General features: G+C 45.1%; 1 protein-coding gene across 1 annotated transcript in view; it reads right to left on the bottom strand.

Moving 5' to 3' along the window:
• Nucleotides 1-12,099, bottom strand: part of IPO11 (importin 11) — a 450,706-nt gene that overhangs the window by 258,357 nt on the left and 180,250 nt on the right. The window contains exons 19-21 of the mRNA XM_066602787.1: nucleotides 11,516-11,632; nucleotides 10,166-10,279; nucleotides 636-751 (exon numbers count right to left, since the gene is read on the bottom strand). Coding sequence (XP_066458884.1) covers nucleotides 636-751; nucleotides 10,166-10,279; nucleotides 11,516-11,632 — 347 coding nt within the window. The remainder of the gene's footprint in view (nucleotides 1-635; nucleotides 752-10,165; nucleotides 10,280-11,515; nucleotides 11,633-12,099) is intronic.

The following is a 12,099-nucleotide window of genomic DNA, read 5'->3' as shown; positions in this document are numbered from 1 at the left end:
TGTACATTGTGCATTAATTATGAGCCATACAGAAGTTATAAAAAGTTATTCACTTACCTGTTCCGTTGCTGGCGTCCTCGTCTCCATGGTTGCCGTCTAATTTTCGCCGTCTAATGGCCAAATTAGACGCGCTTGCGCAGTCCGGGTCTTCTTATCTTCTCAATGGGGCTCCGTGTAGCTCCGCCCCGTCACGTGCCGATTCCAGCCAATCAGGAGGCTGGAATCGGCAATGGACCGCACAGAAGAGCTGCGGTCCACGGAGGGAGAGGATCCCGGCGGCCATCTTCAACCGGTAAGTAAGAAGTCACCGGAGCGCGGGGATTCAGGTAAGCGCTGTGCTGTTTTTTTTTTAAGTCCCTGCATCGGGGTTGTCTCGCGCCGAACGGGAGGGGGGGGGGGGGGGTTGGAAAAAAAAAAAACCCGTTTAGTTGCTAAAGAAGCCAAATGCGTAACGACAGGCAGTGGATTGCAAAAGTGCTGAAAGGGAAACCCCTAGTGGCAGCCACTTCAGACGATTTTCAGTTGTAAAACAAACAAAAAAAATAAATAATGCAAGTATATTACAAGACAGTTAGACGAGTAGAAGCTGTGAGAAAAGTTAGTGTCCATTTAAAGCAGGAGAATAACATCTTTACCATAATTCCAGGCCGTCTTCCAGGAGGTATATGTGCGGTGGCTGTGAAACGTCTGTGCTTAGCTGAATGACAGGAAGCAGGAATGGATATAAGCTCTGGCTCTCTTCCCCTAAGCCCTATTTTCAAAATCAAATAGAAGAAATATTAGTGTGGCCCATTTATAATTAGTATAACATAGAAATAGATGAGCTGTATACTTTGGATCACGATACGGTATGTACAGAGTTTCGCAGGTTCCTCCTCTGAACATTTTTCTCTATTTCTGAACATGAACTTTACATTTGCTCCTCCAATCTATTCATTCAAGCGGCAGGTTTAATGCAGATAAAGCCAAGGTTATGCACTTGGGGCAAGAAAACTAGTTTTAAAATTATATACAGTGAAACCTTTCCAAAAATAATACTTCTGTCCAGGCCAGATCTCCGGTGACAACTTTTCAGTTGCCATCTTCTTTGAGAAGTCCACCCCTTAGAAGACCACTTTTTTAAATGGAGGTTTGGGTGGTCATCTCAAAAAGTTTTTATTGTGTTAAAGGAGTTTTACTACAAGGATAAATGTCTTTAGTGATAACAGCCCTTTAAATAGGAAAACACTGAGTAAAACCAACATCGGAAGAGGACTTAAAGGGATTGTCATGAGGTTCATGCTGCCCAAATCACGGGCAGCACAAACCCGAGACAGAGAATCCTACTGCCCATGCGTTTCAGAATAGATGCACTTTGAAGTCTGACTTGGAGTCGAGCTCGGAGTCCTGGGGGTGGGCTGCTCCGGCTTCTTCCCACCTGCTGCATAAAGATTGACAGCTTGTTTCTATGCTAGTATATAGGTAGAGAGCTATCAGTCTACACAATAAGGGTGGGGGGAGAGACCTGAGTTGCTGGCCCTGTGGTCGCCAATGGTTGTGTTTGACTAAACGGCCAACAACAACAACATCTGAGGTGACAGGTTCCCTTTAAGCCTGTCATATTTAAACTCAGGAAGGAATTTTTCCCCTCTAATATTACTTCTTAGGGCTTCTGTCTACAGGCGTGATTTCGCGGCGGTAGCGTTGCTATGGAAAGTGCCGGCCCCCTGTCCACGAGCATAGAATCACTGCTATTCTCCGCTCGCGGCTGGCAATTCGCAGCATTCTGCGAATTCCTGCGATTCTCCGTGGTCAGCCTATCTGTCAGATAGGCTGACAGCGGAGATCCATCTGCCGGCTCCTGCTCCTGGCAGGATACCGCAACACCCGTGGGATCTCCGCCGCGGGATTCTGCAATGCCCATGGACTGGCAGCCTTAGAGACAACTTGTCTTTCCTTGAAAAAATAGTTTAAGATAACAGTTGTACATGGCGGACTTCACAACTATGTTACTATTCAAAGATTTTGATGATTGTCAATATTTACTTTGTAGCACATACAAACAGTAGTGTCGGGATCAGTGATAGCGCTCCTCCAGTGCTAAATGGTGATGTGATCAGTAAATGAAAAGAAGATGACTTACCCGGTACTAAGTGAGCGACCCTGGGATGGGTTAGCTCACTAGTACCTCCAATTCCGGGATAGCCTGTAGGTAAATAATTTGAACGATCCTCCTTCCCTGATCCTGTCCGGAGAGCTGCTTGGATGTCTGGGGTCCCTATTGCTAGGGAGCCCAGTGTAAACGACAATCAAAATAAAAAAATATCCAGTATAGCAATGCTTGATAAAGACCCTTTATAGGGTTGAAACGCGTTGCAATAAAACTTCACCTTATGGTGTAGAAAAAGATATATTTCATCTATCCTTCATCCCGTGAAGCGCTATACTGGATATTTTTTTATTTTGTTTGTAGCACATACAGATTCCACAATCCCAGATGACACAAGGTTGGATGCAACACATTCATACACAAGTGTTCGGCGTTTCTCTGGAGTAGACAGTGTCGCCTGGTAATATTTGTCAGCTAAGTTTTGGCACAATATTGTAATGTAACAGGAAAGCAAAGTAAAATCCCTCTGTTCTGAGCCAAGACAATCCTGTGCAGCGGCCGGCCAAGCATCACTGAATAGATATGAATAAATGTAAAGATTTATAGAGTAGCTGGATTCTGGAAGTCCCATCATGTAAATGACATTTAATAGTTTACTTTGTTCAGCCGGTTACAGCACTGCATCTTTTATGTATGAAAACCCCGACACCAAAGCAAAAGTGTAGCAGGGTTAACTCCTGGAAGAAGCACTCATGTGTAGCTGTAGTTTTGCAGCGGTCTTTACATATTAAGGGCTCATTCACACTTCCATACTACTGATCCGGATTCATGCCATGTTTTTCCATAGAAGTCAGAGTATTTAATTTAAAGACACAAGTTTCCATTTTTGCATAGTTGACATGTGCATGTTTGTAATGCTTTTATTAACAGCTGTATTTCAGCAAACCCGGCGAACCGTTTAACCCCTTAAGGACCAGGCTATTTTGTACCTTAAGGACCAGACACCTTTTAGGGATTTTACCCATGTGGTGGTTTTACTGCCCTATTTTTTTGCCTTCAGCTACTAAAATGCATTTTTTAACCTTGTGACATATAGAGCTAGCTTTTTAATATCTTTTTCACTGGCTTGTTTTTTCTGTCTTTTTAGTTTTATTGGGGGCAAATGATTTTTTTTTTTACATTTCTAGGTGTGTTTTTTTAATTAGTATATTACTCTAAAATAAACTATGGGAGCGGGTTCCTTATTTTGTTTCAACGTTTTGATTAGAGATGAGCGAGTGTACTCGGTAAGAACAGATACTTGAGCATGTATCGTCCTTACTGAGTACCTGCCTGCTCGCCCGCAAAGATTCGGGTGCCGGTGGGGGTGAGCGCTGTGTTGCGGGAGTGAGCAGGGGGGGGAAAGAGAGAGATCTTTCCCCCGCCGCTCCCTGCCCCCCGCCGGCACCCGAATCTTTGCGGGCGAGCAGGCAGGTACTCGGTAAGGACAATACTCGCTCGAGTATCTGTCCTTACCGAGTACGCTCGCTCATCTCTAGTTTTGATATATAATATGTATAGTTTTGGATTACAGGCTGCATACAATTAAAGGGGTTTTACAAGAAAAACAACAATTAAAGGGGTTTCACAAGAAAAACAAGTTATTCCATATCCAGATGACCGGTAAACGGGAAGGGGGTGGGGAGAAGGTTAGATTACAGAATCCTGTCAATCTAATATTGATAGCTAATCCTGGCAATAGACCATCAAAATTTACTACTGGATAACCCCTTTGATTGACTGCTATGGGCAAATTAGAAGTTGTGATCAAACAGAATAAGGTACCGAAATATTAATTAACTGAAATATGCTAACAAACTGACTAAAGTACTGAAATATTAAATTTTAGATGAGAAATATGCACGCTGAGGCACATATATGTAAGTTTATGATAACTCTAAGTGTGCTTTAAGCCAATAGTACTTTAATAAGAGAGGGACCCTCCTAGTCTCTCGTGTTTTTCACTTAACACCGTTGCATTTTATTATCACCTCTTTTCTTCCCTTGATTTACACTACTGCTTATTCAGTCCTTTCTACCCTTTATGTTTCATACAATCCCTGTATTATCTTTGATGATGATTATCCGTTCAGTCGCATCCAACCTTCAGTCACTTTATGCATCAACGTTCACCACACATTCCTGTCTTTCACCGCTTCTTTCAGTTCTGCGATTGACATATTCGTGGTGGCCTTGATTGTATCCAGCCATCTTGTTCTTTGTCGTCATGATTTTCTCTTTCCACTGACCTTGCCGAGCATCAGTACTGTTTCCAGTAAGTTAGCGTACATCATGTCTCCAAAAAAGAGAGCCGCTGTTTGATGATTTTGCCCTTTAGTGATATTTTCGGTTTGACGCGATCTAACACTACCTTGTTTGTTGTCATGGTGGTCCGAGGTATCCGTAGCATTCTCCTCCAGCACCAGAGTTCAAGCGCATCAATTTTCCTTCTGTCTGTTTTCCTGAGCGTCCAGCTTGTCCAACCATACGTAGTTATGGGAAAGACTACTGCATTGACCAGTCTGGTTTATGTTGCAGTGCTAATATCATTGCTTTTCCAGATCTTTTCCATTCCTTGCATTGCAATCCTACCAAGTGTAATCCGTCTTTTGATCTCAGGTTCAGATTGCACGTTGCAATCGATTTTGGATCCAAGGAAGATGACATCTTGGATCGATTCGACTTCTTCGTTATTAATTTTTATGCTCGCTGTACCGTTGCCTACAGCGGCCATGACTTTGTTTTCTCTCTGTTGAGATACAGTTCCATGTGTTTGCTTTCCTTTTGCACTCCTTGGATAAGGTATTCCAGGTCCCTTTCACCTTCCGCAAGCAGGGTGGTGTCATCTGCGCATCGGAGGTTGTTGACATTTCTGCCACCAATTTTGACTCTGATTTCTGATTCGTCCAGATTGCATCGCCTCACGATCGTTTCTGCATAGAGATTGAAAAGGAGATTGGTGATAGAATGTAGAATTGCCGTATGCCTTTCTCGATTCCGAACCAATCCGTGTTTCCATAAGCTGTCCTGACTGTTGCTTTTTGGTTGTTATAAAGCGACCTTATAGGCTGTTCAGTATGTTCTGGGATGCCTATTTGCTTCAGACACTTTAAAAGTTTGTCATGTTAGAAACAATCAAAATGCCTTGCTACAGTCGATGAAACACATGTACATGTCCTTTTGATACGCTCGGGTCTTCTCCATGATCCAAGGCAGGTTCGCGATTTGATCTCTGGTGGCACAACCTTTGCAGCAGCCAGCTTGAACGTCCGACACTTCCCGTTCAACAATTGTCGTGATGCATTTTTGTATATGGTAATTGGAACATTCTTGAGCATCACCTTTTTTTGGAAGTGTGACGAAGACAGATCTTGTCCAGTCTTTGGGCCACTATTTGGAGCTCCACAGCAGTCAAAGTGAATAACCTCTATTACTTATAGCAGTTATTTTATGGCAGGCAGCTCTATACTTGTTATTAAATACACTGGAATGGCCAACAAAATCTAGATTGAAAGTTTTTAACACCAATGTAAACAAAACCATATGCCGCTGTGTCCCAAACACCTGGATGGGCAATTTCTTTACAAGATATTGCTCATTTCTGTAAAGCGCCTTTTACATGGGATGACTGTCGGACACTTCAGTGCCTGACAACCATCCCAGTGATGATCTTTCCTGTGGCTTTATACATCGCTCAGTGAATGGAGGTGGGGCGGGCTAGGGATTGTCCTTCCCGCCCACCTCAATTCACAGTAAACAGACAGTTGTAAAAGTGCTAATGACCACTTGTCTGTCCATCTGTATGTGATGTGTGTGTTGCTCCGCCCTGAAGACATGGTGGTGATGTCATCACAGGTCCTACAGCATAATAAAACATGCAGTGCCTGACAGCGGCCATGTGTTCACAGGACCTGTGATGATGTCACCATCATGGGATCAGTCACCTGGGCTTGGACCTCCGCCCCTGATGATCACATCATTTTGTAGAGCTGTACACGTGACAGGTGGAGGAGCAGGTGATCAGTCACATGTGTGGGAGGCGTCCAGGGTCACATGACAAGTGGGTGATCAATGTGTGCAGGACTCTGCTGTGCCGGTTTTGATCCCTGTTGTATGGGATGAAGAATGTACGCAGCAGAGCTGTGTATGTGACATGCGCATGTTTCAGAGCTGTGTGTGTGTGACGCGCATGTAGCAGAGATGTGTGCGGTGTGAGACACGCGCATGTAGTAGAGCTGTGTGTCTGATGTGCTTGCAGCAGAGCTGTGTGTCTGATGTGCTTGCAGCAGAGCCGTGTCTGATGTGCTTGCAGCAGAGCCGTGTGTGTCTGATGTGCATGCAGCACGGCCGTGTGTGTCTGATGTGCATGCAGCACGGCCGTGTGTGTCTGATGTGCATGCAGCACGGCCGTGTGTGTCTGATGTGCATGCAGCACGGCCGTGTGTGTCTGATGTGCATGCAGCACGGCCGTGTGTGTCTGATGTGCATGCAGCACGGCCGTGTGTGTCTGATGTGCATGCAGCACGGCCGTGTGTGTCTGATGTGCATGCAGCACGGCCGTGTGTGTCTGATGTGCATGCAGCACGGCCGTGTGTGTCTGATGTGCATGCAGCACGGCCGTGTGTGTCTGATGTGCATGCAGCACGGCCGTGTGTGTCTGATGTGCATGCAGCACGGCCGTGTGTGTCTGATGTGCATGCAGCACGGCCGTGTGTGTCTGATGTGCATGCAGCACGGCCGTGTGTGTCTGATGTGCATGCAGCACGGCCGTGTGTGTCTGATGTGCATGCAGCACGGCCGTGTGTGTGCGATGTGCATGTAGCACGGCCGTGTGTGTGCGATGTGCATGTAGCACGGCCGTGTGTGTGCGATGTGCATGTAGCACGGCCGTGTGTGTGCGATGTGCATGTAGCACGGCCGTGTGTGTGCGATGTGCATGTAGCACGGCCGTGTGTGTGCGATGTGCATGTAGCACGGCCGTGTGTGTGCGATGTGCATGTAGCACGGCCGTGTGTGTGCGATGTGCATGTAGCACGGCCGTGTGTGTGCGATGTGCATGTAGCACGGCCGTGTGTGTGCGATGTGCATGTAGCACGGCCGTGTGTGTGCGATGTGCATGTAGCACGGCCGTGTGTGTGCGATGTGCATGTAGCACGGCCGTGTGTGTGCGATGTGCATGTAGCACGGCCGTGTGTGTGCGATGTGCATGTAGCACGGCCGTGTGTGTGCGATGTGCATGTAGCACGGCCGTGTGTGTGCGATGTGCATGTAGCACGGCCGTGTGTGTGCGATGTGCATGTAGCACGGCCGTGTGTGTGCGATGTGCATGTAGCACGGCCGTGTGTGTGCGATGTGCATGTAGCACGGCCGTGTGTGTGCGATGTGCATGTAGCACGGCCGTGTGTGTGCGATGTGCATGTAGCACGGCCGTGTGTGTGCGATGTGCATGTAGCACGGCCGTGTGTGTGCGATGTGCATGTAGCACGGCCGTGTGTGTGCGATGTGCATGTAGCACGGCTGTGTGTGTGTGATGTGCATGTAGCACGGCTGTGTGTGTGTGATGTGCATGTAGCACGGCTGTGTGTGTGTGATGTGCATGTAGCACGGCTGTGTGTGTGTGATGTGCATGTAGCACAGCTGTGTGTGTGTGATGTGCATGTAGCACAGCTGTGTGTGTGTGATGTGCATGTAGCACAGCTGTGTGTGTGTGATGTGCATGTAGCACAGCTGTGTGTGTGTAATGTGCATGTAGCACAGCTGTGTGTGTGTGATGTGCATGTAGCACAGCTGTGTGTGTGTGATGTGCATGTAGCACAGCTGTGTGTGTGTGATGTGCATGTAGCACAGCTGTGTGTGTGATGTGCATGTAGCACAGCTGTGTGTGTGTGATGTGCATGTAGCACAGCTGTGTGTGTGATGTGCATGTAGCACAGCTGTGTGTGTGTGATGTGCATATAGCACAGCTGTGTGTGTGTGATGTGCATGTAGCACAGCTGTGTGTGTGTGATGTGCATGTAGCACAGCTGTGTTTGTGTGATGTGCATGTAGCACAGCTGTGTGTGTGTGATGTGCATGTAGCACAGCTGTGTGTGTGTCATGTGCATGTAGCACAGCTGTGTGTTACACACACATGTCGTAGAGCTGTGAGTGCGACGTGTGTGTAGCAGAACTGTGTGTGATATGCGTGTAGCAGAGCTGTTTGCATGTGTGACATGCATATAGCACAGCTGTGTGTATGTGACATGCATGTAGCAGAGCTATTGATTATCTATCAAACACCCTAGAGGCGGAACAATAGTGACGTCATCACAGATCCTAAACCAGCAGCTGTGTGCTTACAACTCCAATCACTGGTACTATAGTTTCCTAATAATTACTAGTTCATAGTTGAAGGATGGCCCGTTTAAACAGAATGATGCAGCAGCAGACCAACAATGATTTTATGGTGTGCATGAAAGATCCAATCAGAGATTTATCACTGATCGGTCTTTCAATGCATGCCTTTACAATGCATAATTATTGTGCAAACTGCTTGATCAAACAAGGGATTTGCTGTATAACCTTCCTGTGCAAAAGAAGCTTAAATCTACAATGTGCGCTCCATCAAGAGTTTTCCCTTGGGCACGTCCTATTGCAACTAGACTCGATCCTAAATGGCAACTTCCCCTCTATAAATCCTTGCAAGAGCAAGTAGCTGCCTGCCCAGGAGTGAGCAATGTGCCACAAGGAAACTATTCTTTTTATGGAAAAGGAGGCTCAGAAGGAAGATGTATTTTTTGGCTTTGTAAATATTGCATACTGTTGTGTATATAAAGCAAGGAGAATTAGGGCCAAACAACAAGTACAGGTGAAGGCTTTGTTCACAGTTTTTGTTAGGTACCGTATCATTTGACGTACGACAGCCATGATAACGTAGCAGGCTGCACTAGCATATTGTTAGGTGCACTGTTCAGACACGGTCTTCTGCTTCTGTGTATGGCAAACATTCTGTCTGTTCCCTGAGCTTGTGTTCGCTCTCTTTCAGCACTCCTAGGGTTAATACCGTCAGGCCTCCTATTCAGCTGATGCACCTTTTCCAATCACCGCCCTATATAGCTGCCCTGGGCCTTTCAGACCTTGTTGCGGTGTTGATGAGAGTCTGTGCCCTTCTCTTCATGTCCAGACGCTGCTTTGGCAGTTACCTTTGCTACCTTATGTTCTGCTTGTGCTCTGTGTTCGTGTACTCTATGGTCTGTTCTTGTTGTCCGCTTCTCTGCTTATCCTTGTCTGCTTGTTCCTCCTTTGTTTCTTTACTCCCCGGTGTTGTTCTATCTTAGTCTTATAGGTGTTCTGGCCCACAAAAGTAAGTCAGCGCCTAGAGAAAGACCGTGGGGTCGTCCTTATCGGGACGAGCGCTCCGCTTGTAGGCAGCCCTTTACATGCCATGGTCAAATTGACTGCAATATGTAAACAGTTAAACAGTGGGGAGTGGTGGTTTCTTCGGCCCCTGCTGTTATAGCAAGTGCTGGGCTGTCATCCGACAGCCAGGCAACCCACTTTCCCTGGCACTGTAGACCCATGCCAGACTTCTGATGCCGCACCATATAAAATTCATATGCACTAGAATAAGGCCCCTTAAAGGCCGCCATCAAAAGGCGTATAAATGGTCATCAAGGGGTTAAGACCCATCATAATAAATCCATCATGTCTTTGCTATAAGAAAAAAATAATAAATAAAAAACAGTAAGCGAAGCCATGATGCCAGTGTGAATACTACTACTACCCCGTTTCCCTGAAAATAAGACATAGCATGATTTCCCAGAATTTTTGAGGATGCAAAATGATTTTTCAGGCTTTTTGAGGATGCTTGAAATATAAGCCCTACTCCAAAATTAAGCCCTGCTAACAGTTAATTAAAAAAGTCAATTTAAATAGTGTCCAGGCAGCTATACATGTAAAAAAGTTAAACCTTTTTGAACAAAAATTAATATAAGACACCGTATTATTTTCGGGGAAACACGGTATACAAGCTACAATGGAAAATCACTTGATAGTTACCTTAACCAGGTGGACTAATGTAGTCAGGATAGCGCATCGCAACATATTGTGTTCTTCACTTTGCTTCCAAAGTAGAGGTAAATACTGAACAAGACAGCTGACAAAAGGCCGAATCTATGAATAGCAAACATATCACAATATGTCACTCCGTCAAGATGAAAAGAACAACCTCTGCTAACTGCGTACACAGGTATATACACGATGTGCTCCATACATGTACAGGCATTAAATGATGCATTTAAAATGGAGACACAGAGACTCTTCCTTGACAAGAACAGTGGTCTCTTATGTACTGTAATGTCACCTATAATAACACCAGCACAATAGTCTCACAAAAGCAGCAACAATTTTCATGACGCACTTCTACCTACCCACAAGGTGAACAGGAACAGCAATTAAAATCATGTTTGACAGTCAGTGTTCTGGCAGTCATTTACTAATTGAAGATGATGCCTGGTTCACAGGAAGAAGTAAACTCAGACACACGCTTGGCATCATCTAGATTTTTCATAAAGAAGGTCTGCTCTGCAGAAGGTCAAGACTCTGAAGCCATCATACACTAACCTACTGAAAGTAACTGGACAACTGAGCGAGAATCAAAAGTAGTATTTATTTCTGTATGTTAATACTTATTGGGGCCTCCTCTGGCGCAAATTACATTGTTAACTCTGCATAGCATCTTTTCTACTAATGTCTGATACACGTCATCTGGTATTTCCCTCCATTCATCCTGCAAACGTTTGGTGAGTTCTCTCAAAGAAGATGCATCAGCACGTCTACATTGGTTCAAGGAGTGTGATCATTTGACAGTTGAGCAAAAGAAAGAATGTTCTATGGAGTGATGAATCACAATAATCCATCTTCAAATCAGATGTTCGCATCTGTGTGTAGGACGCCTAGGGGACCCCTTTTATCGGAGTATGTTGTACCAACAATTAAGTACGGTGGATTTTCTGTTATGGTCTCCGGATGTTTTACGTGGCATGGTCCCGGACTGTTGGTTGTAGATAGTGGTGTATCTTGACATTCTAGACAATAGTGTGCTGCTGACAATGTGGCAATACTCTGGGAATAGTCTGCAATACTTCCAACAAGACAACGTGCCTTGTCCCGACCTGAACCCTATTCATCATCCAACTGGAATATCAGGTTAGAAACATGAACAGCGTCCATCCCCTTTGAGAGAATGTGCCAGATGTTTGCAGGATGAATGGAGGGAAATACCAGCTGAGGTGTTTCAGATGTTAGTAAGAAATATGCCACAGCCAGTATCCAACGTCATTAGGGCCCACTAAGTAAACTTTTTAGACATAAAGCTCCTAAGTTCATTACTCATCTACTGATAGTTACCTGCATATTCACCCTCTCAATGACACAAGATAGTACATGGAGGATCTGCATCTTTGAGTCACATTCTGTAACTTGCTGAAGTAGCTGGAATATTAGACTGAAGATCGACTCCAAGTACTGAAATAGAGAAAATCCTGCAATTGTTACCCTTGAGCAAACATGATACAAAATAAATTAAAATATTCCTATAATCCTTTCACTGCTAATAATAATCTTTATTTGTATAGTGCCAACATATTCCGCAGCACTTTGGAAATCAGGGAAGACATACACAAAATGAGTCATAACATATAGTATTAGACAGATGTGAATCTTCAACATTAGGGGTGGGGGCCCTGCCCGCAAGAGCTTACAGACTAGAAGGAAGTAAACACATAGGGTGCTATACATATATACATACATAAAGTTCTGTGAATGGATCGCCAACAGTGTTTGTGAATAAGTCAATAAGAGGTGCAATGGGGTTTAGGGCGATGCAGTGGGAAGAAGGGAGTCAGGTTTCTAAGGGGGAGTGAAGAAGCAAGGTAAATAGAGAATATGGTAGGCCTCCCTAAAAAGATGTGTTTTTAGGGCAAGCTGTGGGC

This window comes from Eleutherodactylus coqui, chromosome 5 (genome assembly GCF_035609145.1).
Source record: "Eleutherodactylus coqui strain aEleCoq1 chromosome 5, aEleCoq1.hap1, whole genome shotgun sequence".
NCBI classification, from domain to species: Eukaryota; Metazoa; Chordata; class Amphibia; order Anura; family Eleutherodactylidae; genus Eleutherodactylus; species Eleutherodactylus coqui.
Note: the sequence above shows the minus strand (reverse complement) of the source record. Positions and strands in the feature narration are given on the sequence as shown.